This window comes from Colletotrichum abscissum (assembly GCF_030869225.1).
Source record: "Colletotrichum abscissum strain IMI 504890 chromosome Unknown Scaffold_11.1, whole genome shotgun sequence".
Lineage (NCBI taxonomy): Eukaryota > Fungi > Ascomycota > Sordariomycetes > Glomerellales > Glomerellaceae > Colletotrichum > Colletotrichum abscissum.
The window spans coordinates 1,033,222-1,053,095 of record NW_026849999.1 but is presented as its reverse complement, the minus strand read 5'-3'; the positions used below and the strand labels follow the sequence as shown (position 1 = coordinate 1,053,095).

At 52.0% G+C, this 19,874-nt stretch overlaps 7 protein-coding genes across 7 annotated transcripts; 5 read left to right on the top strand and 2 right to left on the bottom strand.

The window, feature by feature from the left end:
* Positions 1–813: 813 nt before the first annotated feature.
* CABS01_05677 (regulatory protein) lies at positions 814–3,105 on the top strand (the record flags this gene model as incomplete). The annotated part of the gene is made up of 3 exons (XM_060539045.1): positions 814–1,252; positions 1,742–2,740; positions 2,795–3,105. The coding sequence occupies 3 exons, from the start codon at positions 814–816 to the stop codon at positions 3,103–3,105; spliced, it is 1,749 nt and encodes a 582-aa protein (XP_060405307.1).
* A 153-nt stretch (positions 3,106–3,258) lies between these two features.
* Positions 3,259–5,550, bottom strand: CABS01_05676 (kelch repeat protein; the record flags this gene model as incomplete). Its single annotated transcript, XM_060539044.1, has 5 exons — positions 3,259–3,991; positions 4,043–4,381; positions 4,434–5,184; positions 5,249–5,368; positions 5,439–5,550. 5 exons carry the CDS (start codon positions 5,548–5,550, stop codon positions 3,259–3,261), a joined length of 2,055 nt encoding a protein of 684 aa, XP_060405306.1.
* A 1,734-nt stretch (positions 5,551–7,284) lies between these two features.
* On the top strand, positions 7,285–7,647 carry CABS01_05675 (biotrophy-associated secreted protein 2; the record flags this gene model as incomplete). The annotated part of the gene is made up of 2 exons (XM_060539043.1): positions 7,285–7,318; positions 7,382–7,647. 2 exons carry the CDS (start codon positions 7,285–7,287, stop codon positions 7,645–7,647), a joined length of 300 nt encoding a protein of 99 aa, XP_060405305.1.
* A 1,362-nt stretch (positions 7,648–9,009) lies between these two features.
* Positions 9,010–10,442, top strand: CABS01_05674 (peptidase family M28; the record flags this gene model as incomplete). The annotated part of the gene is made up of 6 exons (XM_060539042.1): positions 9,010–9,216; positions 9,280–9,440; positions 9,500–9,672; positions 9,755–10,180; positions 10,240–10,304; positions 10,356–10,442. 6 exons carry the CDS (start codon positions 9,010–9,012, stop codon positions 10,440–10,442), a joined length of 1,119 nt encoding a protein of 372 aa, XP_060405304.1.
* A 472-nt stretch (positions 10,443–10,914) lies between these two features.
* CABS01_05673 (uncharacterized protein) lies at positions 10,915–12,911 on the top strand (the record flags this gene model as incomplete). The annotated part of the gene is made up of 4 exons (XM_060539041.1): positions 10,915–11,455; positions 11,505–11,621; positions 11,679–11,964; positions 12,035–12,911. 4 exons carry the CDS (start codon positions 10,915–10,917, stop codon positions 12,909–12,911), a joined length of 1,821 nt encoding a protein of 606 aa, XP_060405303.1.
* A 204-nt stretch (positions 12,912–13,115) lies between these two features.
* CABS01_05672 (metalloprotease) lies at positions 13,116–14,009 on the bottom strand (the record flags this gene model as incomplete). The annotated part of the gene is made up of 2 exons (XM_060539040.1): positions 13,116–13,706; positions 13,764–14,009. 2 exons carry the CDS (start codon positions 14,007–14,009, stop codon positions 13,116–13,118), a joined length of 837 nt encoding a protein of 278 aa, XP_060405302.1.
* Positions 14,010–16,271: 2,262 nt separating this feature from the next.
* CABS01_05671 (DNA repair protein) lies at positions 16,272–18,559 on the top strand (the record flags this gene model as incomplete). Its single annotated transcript, XM_060539039.1, has 4 exons — positions 16,272–16,287; positions 16,361–16,488; positions 16,543–17,632; positions 17,685–18,559. 4 exons carry the CDS (start codon positions 16,272–16,274, stop codon positions 18,557–18,559), a joined length of 2,109 nt encoding a protein of 702 aa, XP_060405301.1.
* Positions 18,560–19,874: the final 1,315 nt, after the last annotated feature.

Genomic DNA, 19,874 nt, shown 5'->3' with positions numbered 1-19,874 from the left:
ATAGCCAGCGAGATGCACCGATTCAACAGTTGGGGTATTACCCCAACTCAATGGCGATGGCCCCGATTCCATTGAAGGTCGGTGGGGTTGGAGACACCGCCGTTTGTAAACCCGGAAACCCTTCGTGTCAAAGCCCATGAAGTCTAATCTCGTCACATCAATGTTGCACAAGATCATCATGTCATCACGGTGCCCATCAAGACATCGTTGAGTTATATTAATGTCACCTGAAATTTAATGTTTTGTTGATGGCGGTTGCGCCCACCGAAATGAGGCAGACTTCGGAGTACAAGAGTCATCCGCTTTGGTTTTGGTACTTTGGTCGGATGGACCTGGGCTTATCTAACATTATGAGCAAGCTACACGCGCCGATGGCACATCATTGCATAGGTAATCAACGTGATTACAAATGGCCTGACAATGCATGGGCATTCCTCTCTTCTCACTGCCCAAGTCGACAGCCAAGTGGTGCTGCTTCCACTCCTCCTTTCTTCAAAGCGACATTATGTGGCTGCAAAATAGCCCTGACAGAGATCGCGCCAACATGTCAAAAGCTTGCCATGTGTGTCATCGCACCTTCGCTCGAGGCGAGCATCTAAGAAGACATCTGAGAACGCGTACGTGTCGTATAGGTTGCTTTAGTATCGATGGGGCGTCTGCTGACGATGTTGATCATTCTGCTCCACAGACACGAAAGAAAAGCCGTATGAATGTCATTGTGGACAAGCCTTTGCCAGGCGGGATCTACTTACCCGCCACGAGCGACTCTACCACGCTACGGGGGATGCTCCTACTCCACTGGCGACGTCCACAATGAGTGCAGGCCAGGACCAAAATTCGGCGGCACTCAACCCATGGCCAGTCTACCATGAAGTCATGCAAGCCACTAGCCAAATGACATTGAACGCTTTAGGGCACTTGGGGAACCAAGACGCAGCTCCTCAAGAGCTCATGCAACAGTTCCCTTATGGCAACAACCCTGAGTCACTAAACCTGCCCAGTAGTCCAATGGAGGCTATGCTTGACATCTCTGAGTTCTTCGACGCTGTCGGCCTAGACATCCAACACGGATTCAATCTTTTCCCGTCCACAGGATTCACCACAGGGCAATTTCAGGAATCCGAACATATCAATTCATTGGCTCCAAGCACGGGCCGGTATCAGTCAACTCCTGAAAGTCAAGAACTGGCGTCGAATGGACCCCCACCGATGCGGAACATGAATCCAATCCCAGATACTGGTACTGGTGAAGGTAAGTTGCGATTATATCCTTCATTCCCTTGGTGAACCCTTCGGCATCAATGGTTTTAATGTCTCCTCGACAACTTAGATGATTTTCACGAACTGAAACCTTTGCGGCAACCCTGGAAAGTGAACGAATCTCAACGAAGTCAATTCATTCAATATCTCAACCCATACGCTGCGGCGCTAGGATCATTTAAACTTCCTTCCAGGTTATCGTTGTCAAGATACATTGCTGGGTATATTGACGGATACAATGATCACCATCCTTTCATGCATATGCCAACCTTCTGCATGAAATATTATCGAGAGTCTCCAGAGCTGGTGCTGGCACTCCTAGCCGTCGGTGCTCAACTTCGATATGAGACACGCAACGCTTCCGCATTGTATCGAGCTGGAAGGGCAATAATCTTGCATCGACTAGAATCAGGAGAGTTGGCGATCCAGCCTGGAGGATTATGTGGAATATCCAGGCCGTCTAACTCTCTTGCCTTGGCAGGAGAAGAAGCTTATATCTCTGCTGCAGCCTCACGCCTAGACACTATGAAGGCAATCTTGTTGTTGGCAACCTATTCTACCTGGCAAGAGGACTCCTGTATCGTTCGAGAATCTCTCGAGTACCCAGGCCTCCTCGCGCGGTGTCTGCGGGAGAGCGGACTCGTAAATGATGCCTCTCACACCGACGAAGACCTGGACTGGCATTCCTGGGCACGAGCTGAGTCAGATCGCAGGGCGAAACTCGCCGCATTCTGCTTCTTGAACCTTCAAACACTGGTCTTCAACGTTCCGCCGGTCATCTTGGCGAATGAGATTGATTTGTGGCTGCCAGTAACTTGTGATGAATGGATGGCGCCTAGCGCTGCGTTGTGGCTAGAGACTCGTAGCAAGAGTCCGCCGCTCGTTCGCTTCCAAGAGGCGTTTGTCAACTTGGTCCAACCTCGCACGGAAGAATGTCCAGTTCCTTCACCCTTTGGAAACTTTGTGATGATACACGCGATCCTGCAGCGCCTCATAGTCGCAAAACAACTCTCACTGGATCCTGCATCTCCGGGGTACGCGCCCGAAGAGGTTGCGAAATTTGAATCATCGCTACACCGGTGGCGTGACCAATGGTGCAAGGCTCCCGAGTCCGTTTTAGACGTTAGGCATACCAAGGGGTCTCTCTCTTGGACAGCGACGTCTCTGCTTGGGTTAGCTCATGTACGTCTGCATTTTGCTTCGAGAAGACCGCAAGAGGTTTGTTCCGGAAACCCAAAGACCATTGCAGGCAATGCTTGGGATGCTCGGCCGCCAGAACGTGGGCCTCAGCTCGTCTACGCTCTTCTACATGCGGTTCACGCATTGAACATTCCTGTGCAACTCGGTATCGACTACTTGGCTAGCTGCCAGGCTTTCTTCTGGAGTCTGCAACACTGCTTCTGTTCCTTTGAGGCGGCAGTGTTTCTCAGTAAATGGCTGTATATGCTCGCAGAAACACAGGATACGGGAGAGTTGGATAGTAAGTTACATAATCCAACGAAAATGCCGATGCCAAGACTGACGCGAGACCAAGTAAATGAACGCCAGATAATAAGTTGGATAGAGTGTGTTGTTAACGAGGCTTTGGCTTCGGTCGAAGCAATTGACGGATACGATCTGAGTACTCTGGAAGACAACACCTCACACTCTTTGGAGACTCTTGGTCGCTTGGTGATCAAGTTATTCGCCAAGATGTTTGAAAGATGCAATAGCGCCTGGCCGATCATGAGAACGATCGGTCAAAGTCTACACGAATATGCGAGTCTTCTGGATGAATATGACAAGTCGCCAAGCCATTATCAGAAGAGAAGCATTGATGTCAGCGTGACAACACGAAGCAAATAGCACATGTCAACGAGGAGCTGCTTCGAGCAATATGCTGAGGTCACAGGTGTTTTTTTCACACTCTTCACTGTAATTGAATATCTCAATTCTTAGCTCAAATCGTTGCCAAACGTCTCCTTATTTCAAATGGTGACCAGAAGCCGACTGAGCAGTTCATTCGATAAGCTTGGCGCGATCATGCCTTGATCCATCTGGGACATTCCTGATTACAGTATTGGCGGGACTATACAAAGCGTCGAGCTCCACGGGAAGGCTCGATTTATTTCCGACCATCGGGTTCATAGGAAGTTCTGTTCTGGCCGTTGGATCCGTATTCAGCTCGGCTGGGCAAGGAAGATAATCGGCCGCCGATACGGGGAGCTCTGTTCTAGCCTTCAGTTCCACACTCGGGTCATCGTAGTAAGAATAAATTTCGACCACTGGGGCCACCGAGGCCACCGGAATCTCTGTTCTGAGCGTCGGATCCTTGCTCGGCTCGTCTTGATAAGGACTGTGATCGATCGCTGAGGCCACTGGAAGCTCTGTTACAGTCTTTGGGTCCGAGTTTGGTTCTACTAGACAAGGAGTAGGGTCCGCTTCAAGTTCCTTTGTCTGAAGTGGGACATCCATGGTATTGTTCGTTGAGCTCGTTTCATTGACAGGCGGTGGTACGAAGATTGGTCTCTCCGAACGGCCGTCAATCCACATGATTGCCAGAAATGCAAGAACAGCTAAGATAATCCCAACTATGGCGGCCCCTGCAATAGTATTACTCGAGGCTTCTGTAGCCCTCGGCATAGCTGGAGGCAATACTGTTGGGATGGCTGTGGGGATGGGTGTGGACTTCGCTGTCGGCACGAAGAAAGTCTTGACTTCCTCCGATGACCATGACACAGAACCGACACCCCTAAACCTATTATTTAGCTTTCACCCTAGTCCTTCAGGACTGCAGACTTACTTCTCACGATACCAGCGTTGAATTTCTTCATGGCTGCGATAAGCACCAGCGCTAGCGTTGTAATCGTCCTTCCACGTCCACTCCACCAAGTCGAACAAACCAAGCCCTTGCGGCCACGGATCTCGGAGAGCCCATCCTTCCAAATTACCCACACTCTTGCTTGTGGTTCTTCCACCAACAACAATCATCTGTCGATTTCCTACTACTGCGCAGTGATGATCCGTTCGTGGAGATACGTCGTCGAATTGCACCTGTCTCCAAACAAACCCTGGTAGACTTAATACAAAGACATCGCTGTATGCTCTGTTAGAGAACCCAGCTGTTCCGCCGAACAAGAATCTGTCTTTGTTAACACTTTGACTGGCTCGAGACACTGTTCCATTATACTGACATCTCATATGTAGTTTTGCTCCTGAGTCCTACCAGGCAGAACCACTGTCGTCTAGTCGGAGCAGATCCTGTAGTCATTTGGCTATACCATTTCTTGGAGACTGGATCCATGAACGTAATGTTGGATATTTCCATCCATTGATGGAGGCTATCGCTTCCGCTTACTATTGGGTCCAAGGTCGCCATGAAGCCACCGAGGAGCACGATTATGCCATTTGGTCCAAAGTCGGGGACATATAGTGCTCTTGCACCTCTCACTGTCCCGTAGGGAGGAAACGCAGCCTTGAAAGCGGTCGTCTCATTCGACCACAGCTTGGTATTCCAATCGTAAACAATCATACCTGGAGTAGCTCCAGCTGGAGCTAAGTCCGCTTCGCCGTTAGTCATGTTTACCTTCGTTCGAGTTCCTGCCCAGCCCCCGAACCAAAAGCCACCGTGAGGAGTACTGGCAAATGCTCCGTCCTCACTTCTCACTAGCTCTGTGAATTCTGTGGGGTTGTCAGGGGTCTCTTTCAACCACTGGCCACCACCAGTACCATCGGCTTGGAACTTCCACGACCCAGTAGACAGCGATTCGTCCTTCAAGTAGAGGGTGTTGGCGGTGTGTCCTCCCCATATATAGAATGAGTCGTTATCTGCCCTTTCCCACAATGCTTGCCTATCCATACCGTATGGTTCTTTCGGTATCGATCTGATTGAAACGTTGGCGGGGGACCAAGATTCCGACAAGTCGATTGAGAGGGTAGAATTGACTACGTTATCCGTCTGTCAGAGAAGCGTTGAGACCCGAGAAGATACCTTCGCTAAAGTACTGACCTGGGTGAGAGCCATAGCTTTGGTTGACTCCGTAATCAAAGGAAGTATATGGTTTTCCTTCGGCATCGAGCTGAGAGACCTCTCCGCCATCGATGTAGAGAAAGTTACCGATAACAACAACTGAAGCCACATCACATATTAGCCGATCGTTCTTCTTAGACGTTTTACTTAGCCAGATATTCTTTGATACCATTAGATAGGCCTCTTCGAAGGAACAGGTCCGGGTCCGGCACATCAGATATTTCCCATGTGTGAACTTCGAGGAAGGATCGAACCCCCAAAAGCAGATAGGCACTTCTCATGGAGTACCGAAACAACATATCGACTCTATTTTGGGTTGATACAAAGCTGGTGACGCCAATGAAATGCTATCCGTATCCGTATGAATGGCTCGGAGTTCAAACAGAGAAGTTCGAAAGGTCTTTGTCAACATGGCCACATGTCGCGGCAAAAGGAGAATAGGAGACGACTCTCATTTATCAGGGTGTGCGACACAATTGAACTCGCCCGTTTTCGAGTTCTCTCGCCACGTGAACTTGGTGAAGTAGTACAGCAATGCCTAGCGCGACGCGGTGAAGGCTGAGACTTCCTTCTTCTCTGCGAAGAGCCTCTGGCGAGCTTGAGATACATTCAGTGTAACCATCCATCTTCTTCTATATCCAATGAAGTAAAGGTCCTCAAATACATCCAAATTGGCGTTACGCTTTGTACCACTCAAGCATACAACCAGTTTCGGTCCGTTCAAGGGTTATTGACGCAGTCTTCCGCTCGCATCCCAACGTAGGCAGCGGTTATGCAGCCAAGACGGCATTGCTATTTCGAGTTGAGGCTCGTACATGAGCATTTTAAACACACCATGATGCTGACAATCTTGCCTTGGACCCGGTTTTGTGTAAAGAGCAAGAGCTTTACCTATCCGCTGACGGCTTATTACATGTGCATCCTAGAAAACAATTAGCCCATCCTCTACACAGATGACGATGGGAGAAGATCCATGGTCTTTGCTTCCAGGTAACCTTGACAGGGCTATATTAATAAGTACATACACACCGCGGTGATTCGGTCCAAACAGTCCAATTGTGGCCTTCTACCTACTACAAAGCAGGAGGATGTTAAGAAAACAATATAAAGTAAAGCAGTCACAGACACACGCCCACCAATGACTCGGCTGGGAATCGAGACCTAGCGACGACAAGTTCGGAGACAGCTTTTTGGTAGTACAGAGGAATGATTCCAGAAGATTGAAGGGAACAAATGGCCTTGGACACCTGCCCTATACTTAAGATTTTACTTTCATGCCTTGAAACCAACTGAAATTCACAGACTTTGACGCCTGCAACTTCAACATGCACGAAGCCAACTACTAAATTGTCGTGATGACAAGACGATCACAATCACTGAGAAACTGTTTTCTGCGGATGCGGCATCGCATGATCAAGGATTAGCGAATGGACATGAGCAACACTGGTCGATTGATACTCACTTGTGCGGTGAGATGAACTAGTGAAGATCGTCAGTTGACCATCGGAAGATGGCCCCTAGTGGTCCTGTGCGCATTAATAGCAGACGTTGCGCAAAACATGGTTCAGACGACGATCAAACCGCAACTGACCGATCTATCCGTTCGGATGACACATGTCATGATCCGAACCCGATGGAGTTTGGGGAGAGTTCAGCCGCAAAACGAGTAGCGATTCGGTGACGGCCGTGCTATTTCCATTGCCAAGTTTCAGGCACCTAGGGAATCACTTCAGAATTGCTGGTACTCGTCTCACGGGAAAGTGTCACGATGCCAGGGCCGGCGGGATGCTCGATTGACAGGGGACCAATGTCCACAGCTACGAAACTCTGTCAGTCGAGACATTCAGCGAGACTGAGTATTTAAAGACTCGTTGCCTCTGGGCTAGAGGGTCTTGATTCTTCATCAATCCTTCTCTTATCAATCTACAGTGCATGCACATTCGCTTCAACGACCTGGTGTCGCATTTATCTTAAAATCTTTCTTTAATCACCAACCAAGCCAACACTCGTAAAAAATGGTCCGCATCACTCTCTTCGCCACTCTCGCTTGTGAGTATCCAGCCTAGCGGACCCTCCGATCAGAGTATTGCTGCTAACTCAGTCGCGACTCAGTTGCGATGACCGCACTCGCAATCACCCCCAACAACGCCGGTGCCAAGAACGTCGGCCAGGGCAACGGAGCTCAATTCATCACCGGAGGCTGTGTCGACAACGCTGACTGCTCTTCCGCATGCTGCGCGGATGCCAGCGGCGTCGGCGTCTGCTCGGCCGAGGCCGCGCAGTTCCAGAATGGCAAGAACGGCTGCAACTTTGTCGACCCCAACAAGGCGGCAACCATTGCTGCTGCCAAGGCTCAGGTTGCAAAGCAGGGCTTCTAAGCTGGAACGCAGGGGCCCTAGCAGCCATGATGAAGGATGCCATCGGAGGAACGCTTGGCCATACCTTGGTCCATGAATGGTGAATTGGACTATAGCGTGAGCCAGAGAATGCACGAGTATTGTACTTGATGGGTTGTAGCACTGCCAACCCTGCTCAGAAGCTGTAAAATCGACTGAACCGTTCAGTAAAGTCTCAAAATTCTGTGCCGCTATGAGCTCATCTGCTCTCTTATCAACTTCAATCACAAGTTCGCTCCAAGGTCGTCACCATTCTTCCAGTTCTCTGGATATCGTGTGATTGTGTTGACGATAAACGTATCTTCCTCCGAGCACTATGCTTCGCGATATACTCTATGTGCTGATGCAATTCCTGCGATTGGAGGTATACGTCAGGGTAAGCATGGGAAGCAACTCACTCTCCGTCCAATTGTAGGAATCTCCAATTGAGCCATTTAGGAAGCTGCGAGGTTTAAAATTGTTAAGCGAAGGTTCGTGCCAAGATCGTATTATGGCTCTTAGGTAGTTGGGCATCTTGCCAAGCACTAGAGCATCGCCCAGACCTGCGTGGATGTGGAACTTCCTAAACTGCGATGGACCTTCTTTGGAACGACAGACTGTGCTTACTTATATGTCAATGGCGTGACTAGGATATTTCATGGCGAGCATGAAAGAATGAAGCCATGTCTGTTGTGACCCCTCATACTGTCGCGCGAAGGTTGAACGCTCAACAGCCGAGTCTAAACTGGAAGCGGCAGCTGCGATGAGCTTAATGCCTTGGCGACCCAGATAAGCTTAAACGTAATGGTCCTCCTGCCCCATGCTTCTCTTCGCTCCGACGTAATGTCACCATGCACATAAATCACCATATAATTATGTTTTGGCCCGCTGATCACTGCAACCCGGGGGGGCCGGGGGCCGATGCAGATGCCTTTTCCGGTAATTCGCAGACCGGAGGCTTCTGCGGCCCATCCCGGAAGCGCTGGTGATCCCCCGCAACTATAGGGCAACACCTGTTGAGTTGGTTATTCCTGCCTTTCGTCTGATATTATGTTCCAGGGCACTGGGGCGTAGAGTACCCAGTCATGTGCATGAGGCCTTCGCCAATTTCTTTATACGAATCTTGGAAAGAGCGGGACAGAAACTCCCTGGAAGGCGCGACTGGTTCTCCTTCCGAAAAGGCACCTACCTACCTTACCGTATAAATATTGCTCCTCCGCTCCACCTCGTCTACAACTTCCTTTCTTCTCCTCTTCACCCACGAGCTTTTCTCTCAAGCCGTCCGTCAACTTTACTTTCTCACTCATCCATCTTCAAGTTCGTTACCTTCCGTCATCGACAGCTTCAAGATAAACAAGAACCATCATGCGCTTCAGCACCACTCTCGCCGTCGTCGCGGCTTCCTGCGGCCTCGCCGCTGCGGCCCCCGCGACTGGCGATGTTCAGGTCAACCCCGGTCTGCGCCTCGTCAAGACGTATGAGGAGGATCCCGGCACCTGGGTCACTGAGGATGAGAAGTACGAGAAGTACACCTCCAAGGGCATTGGCTTCATCGATATCACCGATGTCTCTGTAAGTCATACTCCAGAAATATTTTCACGGCTTTCATTAAGCAAGAGCTAATCAAAGATTCAGGATGAGGAGGTCTTGAACGCCCTCGCTACCGGTGGCAACCACCTGGCTTCCCGTCAGACCGTCGTCTACCCGACCACTCTCAGCCACGTCACCGAGGCCAACTCTCTCATCACCCGAGTCAGCAACACCAACCCTCAGACTTGGCTCCGCACCTTGACCAAGTAAGCCTTCGAGCCTGCTCCTTTCATACCTACTCTGAGATGCTAACCGATTTTCTAAGCTTCCAAAACCGTCACTACCGTTCTACTTACGGTACTGAGGCTTCCACCTGGCTCTACAACCAGGCGGTCAGCATCGCCTCCGGCTACTCTGCCATCACCGTCTCTCGCTTCACCCACTCTTTCAACCAGCCTTCCATCATCGTCAAGTACCCCGGTACTAGCTCCAACTTGAGTAAGTCAACGACTGAGCATAAATCATTGCTCAAGAAGGCCTCCCTCCTTCTAGCAAATCTCAACTAACAACTTATTGCCAGTCATCGTTGGTGCTCACTACGATTCTACTGCTGGCTCCACCACTGCCCGCGCTCCTGGTGCCGATGACAATGGTACCGGCACTGTCAACCTGCTTGAGGCCCTCCGCGTTCTAGTCGATGCTGGGTTCCGCCCCCAGAACACCATCGAATTCCACTTCTATGCTGGCGAGGAAGGTGGTCTCCTTGGCTCCCAGGCTGTCTTTGCCAACTACAAATCTGCGGGCAAGCGTGTCCTCGGTATGCTGAACCAGGACATGACTGGCTACTCCCCTGGTGGCAAGGCCACCGTGTACACCGACTACGTCGACACGGCCTTCACTGCCTACGTCCGCCTCGTCACCACCCAGTACACCGGCGCTGCTCCCTCCAGCTCTTCCTGCGGCTATGGCTGCTCTGACCATGCCAGCGCCCGATCCAACGGTTTCCGTAAGTTGTTTGTGCTTCCGCTTTTCTATAGTGGCTGTGTACTAATGTCCAATCACCAGCTGCTGCCTTTGTCAACGAGGAGCCCTTCAGCACCTCCAACCCCAAGATCCACACCTCCAGCGACGTAAGTCAGACCATTGCCCCTCCAAGACACAATTGACTAACAAATTTACAGACCTACGAGAGCGTTCAGTGGAACGCCATTCTCCGCCACTCGAAGCTCACGGTGGGCTTCCTCGTCGAGGCGTCTTATCTGGCTTAGGATGTCAGAGCCATCTGGTGCATCACGCCCGACCGTCGTCGCCCTTGCCCCAGGGAATTGAGCCCGGGTGAGCATCTTTGAAAGAAGGCTTGGCTCTCCTCCCAACTCCTTCAGTGTACATATTCGAGCAGTGAACATTCAGCGCTGAACAGGGCGTTGCTACGCTCATAATAGCAGAAGCAATTCATCACATAGGCTGAAAGCCTTTGAAAGCATCAAGTTCCAGTGTCTACCAAAGTTCCCTTGCTGCAGTCGTGAGCCCAGTGACTCGTATCCAATGAGGAACCCCTTGCAGTCCCCATTTTCTTTAGCCCAAACAAGCAGGTCATTGGAAAAAAACCCTAGATGTCAGACTCGGGGTAGCTTAAGGCCGTGCCGCATGCTGACATATCATGCTCTCTCTCCTTCAAAGATCTGATGCTGACTCCCTCCTCTCAACCTCCGAAATTTGCATCAGAACAAAGACGGCATCATGCGAATTCTCTGGCATTTCAGTCTTCTTTCCATTGGTGGACTGGTCGTCAGCCAAAGGGTCAATCTCAGTAATTGCCCTTTGCTGGGACCAGCCTACCCTCTTCCAGACCTCCATAGGTCACAGGTGATCAAAGATACCAAGGAGTCAGTCGCCAAACTCATCAAGGATGCGATCTCAACTGGCGAAACCGAATTGGGCAAGATAAACACCGCCACTGCGTCGTTTTCAATTGGTGTATTCTCTGCAAATTCGGACGAGTTCCTTTACGAGTATCATCATCAGGGAACCGAGCTCAACGGGACGATAACTGGGGGCTCATTGGACTCGGACACGCTGTATCGCATCGGAAGCGTCACCAAACTATTGACTGTGTACACTATTCTCGTCAAGCTGGGTCCCAAGTACTGGAACGAGCCGATCACCAACTTCATCCCGGAGCTTGCTGACGCACCGGTAGGGCACCGGGCGCATCGGACGCAATGGTCTGAGGTGACTTTGGGAGGTTTGGCCAGCCATATGAGTGGTATCGCACGCAATAGTCAGACTACCGTCTACCTCTGTGACCATCGATAGCTCACAATTATCAGATCACTTCGTCGACCTATCTGGTATGCCTGGTATCGAGGAAATGGGACTCCCTTACCTGAACGAGTCCGACATCATCAAGTGCGGTCTGCCGGAGATGCGACCTTGTACCAGAGAAGGTGAGCCATTCTCACGTTTCTCTTTGGGATGATATTTGCTGAACCCGTCATATATAGAAGTCCTCAATTCCTTGCTGGAGCAGTATCCCGCTACGGCAACCTGGCACACCCCGGTGTACAGTAATGAGGCCTTTCAGCTCATCGGGTGGGTGTTTGAGAACATCACAGGTGGCTCCGTAGGAGATGCCTTCAAGACCAGTGTTGCAGAGCCTCTGGGTTTGTCTCGAACATTTTGGGATCCGCCCAAAGACGACCCCAACGCCAACGTTGTTGAACTCGCCCCGTCGGCGATCAAGTCGTTGATAGGCTACCCTTTTCAGGAGGGAATAGCCTCATATACCCCGTGAGACCGATTGCCAGCAGTCAACAGCTTACACTGTATACTTCTTTTTAAAGCTGACCAGCTCCTGCAGGACCGGCGGCGTATATTCTTCCTTGGGCGACCTTTCTGCCATCGGCCGCTCCATCCTCGCATCGTCCATCCTACCCCGAGCAGCAACCCGCGAATGGCTTCGGCCGGTAACGCATACCCAGCACACCCACAGTGCCGTCGGAAGACCATGGGAAATCACTCGGATGGACGTCGCCGCAGCTCCCGGCTCAAAGCACACTCGGCTCGTGGATCTGTACACCAAGAACGGCGGCATCGGGGCCTACTTGACCTACCTCATCCTCTCGCCCGACCACAACATCGGCTTCACGCTCTTGGTGGCTTCCAAAACGGCCTATGGCGATGGCATACCCGATTCTACATTCGACGTCCTCAGCGAGTTGCTTTTGGAGCAGTGGATCCCCGCCGCCGAGGCCGCGGGCCGGGAGGCGGCGGGTGAGGACCTTGCTGGCACTTATGTGGCCGACGACGGATCGGACTCCCGGGCCGAGTTGTCGCTCGTCCCCGGCAGATTTGGCCTCACACTCCAGAAGCTAGTGCTCAATGGCACGGACTTCTTCTCAGAGGTGGGCAGGAAACTTGGGTTTCAGGGTGCCGATCTACAGTTCATAGGACTTCAAGATCAGGGCGAAGTCGCGTTCCGAGCCGTGTTCTCGAATCCTGATGATGCGACACCGTCACGTCGGGAGCCCATACTGGGAAAGAAGTGCGGATCGACATGGGGAGGTGCTGGGTCGCTTACATACGGCAACATTGCCATAGATGAGGTTGTTTTCACTATCGATGATGACGGAAAGGCAACCAGTGTAAGCTTCCCGGCGCTGCGCGTAAAGTTTACCAAGGAATTGAGCAAGACATCTGTCAGAGTGGAAGAGAATATTGTCTTTGAAGAATTATGATTCAGTCAATATTCTTAGGGTATTATACTAAAGTCAAGACACCTGATGGTTCTATTTACATGGAGCTCATATTCCAGAGCCCTCGGCCACCCCTATTCATAGATCTCATCAAATCTCATCAGCCTCTATTCAAGCTCCGCTACTCCACGCTTCTGATGTAACATCATGCTAAATGATAGAACAGTCCCCAAGCAAACAACCACTCTATGCGCGGTACTGGTTCCAGAAGCTGTACATGCGAGTCTGCTGGTTAGGAGTGAACTCCTCGTAGCACGAGTCGTAAGAGTAGTCCATGTAGTTGTGGATGGGGTCAAGACCAGCCTGGCTAGGGCAGGAGTCACGGCCGGTAGGGCATCCGGTGGAGAAGCTGGCCTGGGCGGGAGTGTCGGCGATGGAGTCACCTTCGCCGGTGCAGCCGCCCTGGAAGGTGTGGTAGAGACCGAACCAGTGGCCGACCTCGTGGGTGACGGTCTTGCCGAGGTTGTAGTTGGTCTCGCTGCCGCCGGGCACGGTGGAGGAGAGAATGGTGCAGCCGTCGCGGATGTAGGCGGTGGAGCCGGCGGCGGCGGTGGTAGGGAAGTAGCAGTACCCAAAGTCGCCGCCGAGGGTGCGGACGAAGTAGAGGTTGAGGTCCTTGTAGGTACCCTTGCGGAGGGCGCGCTTCATGGCCATCTCGTCACCATCCTGGGCCCAGTTGGCGTTGATGGTGCGGGTGGTCTCAACCAGGGTGTAGCTGATGCCGTGGGGGGCAAAGTCACTGTTCATGACGGCCAGCTGGTCAGCCAGCATCTTGTCCTGTTGAAACTGTTAGATAATGACATTCCAAGTGTAAGGTACCATGTCGATACTCACGGTGATGTAGCCGTTTGCCACAGTCTGGGAAGAAGCAACAACGTGGAAGTAGACGTTGACGTTGATGGTGGCCGCCGCCATCAGGCTCACGGTGCCATTGTTGGCAGCCTCCTCCTCGGCAAGCTTCTTGGAGATCTCAATGTGCTCAGGGGTAGGATCATGAGTACCGCAGCCGAGACGGGCGGGGGTAACGGCGGCGGAGGCGGCGGCGGCAAGGGCCGCAACGACAGAAAGCTTGAACTGCATGATGAAGAGCTAGACCGATTGGATCGAGGCTTGGACAAGGGGACCGGGACTTGATAGAGCTGAGAGGGATGGGGAGCAAGAGAGAAGAAGGACCTTGATGGTGGGGGATTGACAACACATATATACTTGAGGGTATTCTCTCGAGCGTGTCTCGATATTTCTCGTTCGAATGATACATGGCAATGGGTTCGGGAGTCAGTCGGGAACTAAGATGTTTGCGACCTTCCGGATCAGTTCAAGGCAACCTTTGGCTCTATCAGTTAAAGCAGGCTTGGAAGAAGACAAGTTCTGAGATCAAGAAAAACTGGATGCGCGGGAATGAAGGCCATGGGGTAAGCTAGAATGCCTTCCTCATCGAGGTTGAACTGAGAATTTCAATATGGGCGACGGGCCACTCAACGGGCCCGGGCACGGCGTGAACAGCGGAATTGAACCACCTGGGGAAAGACTTTTGGTTCTGATTCGTGGACTCTGAAATACGACGATCTTGGCATGCCAAAGGCCATATGGAGCTGAGCTGAGGATTTGAGGCGATGCTTGATGCCTCCTCGCGTCCTGGTTGGGCAGCGTTGGATGCACGAGTTGCATGAGTCGGAAGAGACCGAGAAGCACTGGAACACGAAAGAGCACCCGCACAAGTTCCCATCATTCCCAGGGCCGATAAGAGATCCGATGATCTCGGTGCATCGATGGGCCACAGTCCAGCGAGACCGGACGGTCCTTGACTCCCTTCGGAGATGAAGTTGGGGGGGCGAGTAAGCTTTGAAAGCCGGCGCTAGCGGGGTGCGGTGGTATCGCGACATTAAACGCTCCGTTTAACGTGCATGCCAAGCTCTCGCCAAGGCGGCCAACTATCCAACCAGGGCAGCGCCGTTCAACCTCCCTATTTAGGCTTAATCAAGTATCTGCTCGCTTCTACTGTGTAGGAGTTGACTCAGTTGAGACACTCTTGCCCAACAAACTTCTCTTAGTGTTTGTCGTGGCGGACTACCTACTATGGAAGATGAGAAGTTGTCTTGGCCCTTGGGTCGCCTTGGGCAAATGGGGTCCTTGAGCAGCATCCACCACGACGATCTGCCTCGCAGACAGCAAAGCCAAAGAGATATGTGATGTCAGAACAACCTTCTGTTTTCGTCGAGGGACTTTTGAGAAGAAACGGGGCATCTATGTACGGAGTAGGGTTGCACAGACAAGCCAGAGTCTTGGCTTTACCAAGTCAATGCACTATTGGCAAGCATGGCCAGGACGGGCAACTGAAATAGTCGAGAATTGATTGATAGGCAGAACTTCGCCCACCACCTTCTTGCCGATGGCCCAGCACCATGGCCTCACCGTCCCCAAGCTTTTGAATGGTGATGACGGAGGGGTCCGCCGCAAATGGCATCCCATAGCTTCGAGCTTTCGATACGAGAGAGCGATCACACGAGGGATGCATATCTTGACTCGCTGAATACTGACTGGCTGCCGACCAGGTCGTGTTTGGACGATTCGGTATTCTTGACTCCCTCAAGAAACTAAGCTACGGCACAAAGTCCAGTTGGATTACAAGCAAGCATCTCAGGCTTTGCACGTACTCAGAGAGAGGTCGAGAGGCCGCCTCAGGCGCTTTGCCCTTGAGCCTGTCCGATTTTGGCTGTTCCTCTGCCACTAAGGAGGCCAGGTAGAGCCAGAGCACTTCCCAAGCAATAGTAGGTCTAGTAGCAGGAGTAAAGATGCCCATTTCATGAATGTCAGTCATCGAGAGTCTTTTCAGACTGATGTGAACGACGGTTAAAGTTGGCCTCACGGGATTGTCCGCGGTCGTGAGAAGGAAAGATTGGATGAAGAGCAGGAACGGGCCAGGGGCAGAAAACCCTCGGAGTAAGCTTAATTCTCGGCCCGGTTCATCTCACCACCTCACCGTCGCCGGCCAAGGTGTACGGAGAAGGTACGGATATCGAGGTGAGGACTCGGCAGACAAGGTGTGTCCCGGTGGTAATTGTAGCCACAGAAGCACGGGCCAGCCGGGAGGACCCCTCCACCACGTGAGTGCGCAGCTGTGGCGCTAGGGATTTCGCGTCGCTGCCTGTTGGAGAGGCGCGCCGCGCGACGGCCACTTAAACCCCAACGCCAACGGCGGGCACCCACCACTGAACTCCTCTCTCCAATTCAAGCAGCTACCTGAGTACCTTGCTCGATATTACAGTAGACTCTCGGTCGATAGACCAGTCTCACCACTACATAGAGTCGGCCTGGGACTGACCCATTGGTCCGCTCGACATCATGCCCGACTTTACAGGTAATCTTTCCTTCTCCTCCCTCCCACCCTCCCCCCGGCTACATACCGCCAAACAGCTCTGACACACGTGTAGAAGCGGACACTATCCGCATTTTGGTTGCGACAGACAACCATGTCGGCTACGAGGAGCGAGACCCGATTCGCAAGGACGATAGCTGGAAAACGTTCGACGAGATTCTGAACCTCGCCAAGAGCCAAGATGTACGCAGATACCTCGCCCCGAAGTGGTGCTTCGCCGGCTGACAAGGAGCACAGGTCGACATGGTGTTATTAGGCGGCGACCTCTTTCACGATAATAAGCCCTCCCGAAAGTCCATGTATCAGGTCATGCGCAGTCTTCGCAAGAACTGCTTAGGCATGAAGCCCTGCGAGCTCGAGTTCCTAAGCGATGCAAACGAAGTCTTTGAGGGTGCCTTCCCTCACGTCAACTACGAAGACCCCGACATCAACATCTCCATACCCGTCTTTTCGATCCACGGCAACCACGATGATCCCAGTGGCGAGGGCCACTTCTGTTCCCTGGACCTGCTCCAGGTTGCTGGGCTGGTCAACTACTTTGGTCGCATTGCCGAGGCCGACAACATTGAAGCCAAGCCGGTATTACTACAAAAGGGTCAGACCAAGCTTGCGCTATTCGGCTTGAGCAATGTTCGTGATGAGCGCATGTTCCGAACATTCAGGGACCACAAGGTCAAGTGGTTCCGCCCAGGTGTCCAGCAGTCAGACTGGTTCAACCTGCTCACTGTACATCAGAACCACCACGCACATACTGCAACATCCTATCTTCCCGAAAATGTGCTACCCGACTGGATGGATCTTGTAGTCTGGGGCCATGAGCACGAGTGCTTGATTGACCCTCAGCAGAACCCGGAGACCGGCTTCCACGTCATGCAACCCGGCTCCTCGGTAGCGACATCTCTGGTCCCTGGTGAGGCGGTGCCAAAGCACGTGGCGATTTTGAACGTCACAGGCAGAGAGTTCAAGGTTGAGAAATTACCATTGAAGACCGTACGCCCATTCATTACGAAAGAGATCCAATTATCGACCGATGCGCGGTTTAAGGGGCTGCACACGAAGAAGGAAAACAGGCAGGAGTTAACCAAGAGACTGATGGTAGTTGTAGACGAGATGATTCAAGAGGCGAATGAGGAGTGGTTCGCTGTCCAGGAGAACGACGACGAGGAACCTCCACTGCCCTTGATTCGCCTCAAAGTGGAGTATACAGCTCCGGAGGGTGGTCAGTACGACTGCGAGAATCCCCAGCGATTTTCAAATAGGTTCATCGGCAAGGTGGCAAACACCAATGATGTCGTGTACTTCCACCGCAAGAAGGCTGGTGCCACAAGTAAGCTATTCTGTTACCCGCAATGTGGTTCACTGAGGCTAATGCAACTCAGGACGGACTAACGACACGGACATTCCCGAGGCTCTCGAGGAAACACTAGGTCTAGACACTATCAAAGTGGAGGCCCTCGTACAGGAGTTCCTCGCAGCCCAGTCTCTGAAGATCCTGCCAACGGCACCCTTCGGCGATGCCGTCAACCAGTTCGTCAACAAGGACGACAAGCACGCGATGGAGGAGTTCGTTAGCGAATCTTTGGCCGGCCAGGTGAAGCAAATGCTTAACCTTGACTCCGATGAGGATGACTTGGATATTGCAATGGAGGCGTATCGGGCGAAGCTCGAAGAGGCTTTCTCCAAGGGAGCCCTGAAGAAGACTTCCAGGCGTACTGTCAAACCGAAGCCAGACGAGTGGGACTCCGACCTTGATGGGCACTGGGAGGATCAGCCTGGAGTGGTTGAGACCGAGGCTGTCGCTCAGCCTACAGCCAAGTCACGAAGGACTGCTACCCGGGATGATGAGGATGACCTGATGGACGAGGACGAACCCCCCGCCCGTCAAGCACCTGCAAAGAAAGCAACAGCCACTCGAGCTACGAAAGCTGCCCAAGCAAAGAAAGCCCCAGCCAAGAAAGCTCCAGCCAAGAAGCCGCCCGCGCGAGGTCGCAAGAAGCCCGTCTTTGAGGAAGAATCCGAGGAAGAGGACGTGGTGATGGACGACGACTTTGAAGAGCCGCCACCGCCGCCACCGACTACTCGGGGCAAGCGATCTCAGCCTGCACGTGCGGCTCCGAAGACTACCCGGCAGACTAAGCTCAACTTCTCGCAGGCTACCGCCTCTCAAGCCGCTGTCGAGATCAGCGATGATGAGATTTCGGACGAGGATGCGTTCGAGCCGGCGCCGGCCACCACGCGTAGCAGACGGAGATAGTCTCTGAGATTATGAAAGGGTTCGGTGTGATGTAATGGAAAAGTTGCCGAGACTGTTTGATGGTCTCTCTGGCTGGTCAGCCACTTGGAGTCAGGGAGCGGGATTTAGCTTTGACTTAGATCGATGAACCAAGATACCCCTCGCCAATGAGAAAGGTTTAACATCCAACTACAAGTTCCCCGTTGAAGTTGTCTATCGTTTGCCTCGTGCCTTGTTATATCTGTCTTTTTCGCATGACCTTTATCTTCAAAGCGATGCAGCTTCGGTTTGCGCGAAGACCTAGGATTCTCAAGTACGTGGACATGAGTACCATCCGGCCAAGGATTGAGCTTGACTTGCCCTGAAGCTGTCGTAGCAGCCGCCCTTCATTCCGCAGACTGATTCTTGGCTATTGCTTCTTAGCCCGAGGGTTTATAAATTCCGGCATTGTCTAGATCGTCACGTTAGCCAAATCCAAATTCAGATGCTACTGCACTGACGAGGCCATACAGGACCTCCGTTTCTGAATGTATCTGACTGGTTAACGTTCGAAAATAGCATCGTGAATACATCCTCGGTCTTCACTCATAAATCATCGAATTGGTAGTAGAATAAAGCCTTGCGCCTAGCCCCAGAATGACTGGTTCCCTTCTACTGCCGTAGCCCAGCCGACTTACGGACGCACGCCAATGGAGAAGATTGTCCATCGCCAATAGAGTCATTCAACGAGGAGGGACTCAATTATCCAGATATCTGTCTTCGGGGTCTTCAAAACCAAGTGTGACTCCATCGAGTGGAGTTGGATTCAAGGTCACACGTGAACGCCCTCACAAGATGGATATCCTCGTGTATCTCTGGAGATTATCTGTTGATAAGCCGAGTGCATGGCTTCTATCGTTCGGCTACTACACACTACTGCTTTTAGTCTGCCTCGAGCCCTTCATTCTCTTTCTGTGGTGTATCACAGGCGAATACCCGTGAGAGGGGTCCATGCCTTGATAATGGCCTTGATTATGGCAATAGTACCATGCACCCTAACCAGACACATAGACGTTCTGACTAGCCAGGTCCGCCGTGCACGCTACACATGATGGACGTCTTCCACCCAAGTGTCTCTTAATCTGATGGAGCAAGGAACCAACGCACGACGAAGTCCTTCCTTAGATAAGACCCAAGAGGTAAGCGTGCCTGCTTGTATATTATACTCAGGACCATATCTGACTGAAGGGGGCACCAAGCTGTCTGTCAAGAACATTAATCATCGCGTGAAGTCGATCCATGTATGGCCTAGAAGACTAGAAAGGAGACAAGTGATGCGGTCTTAGCTGCTCTATCT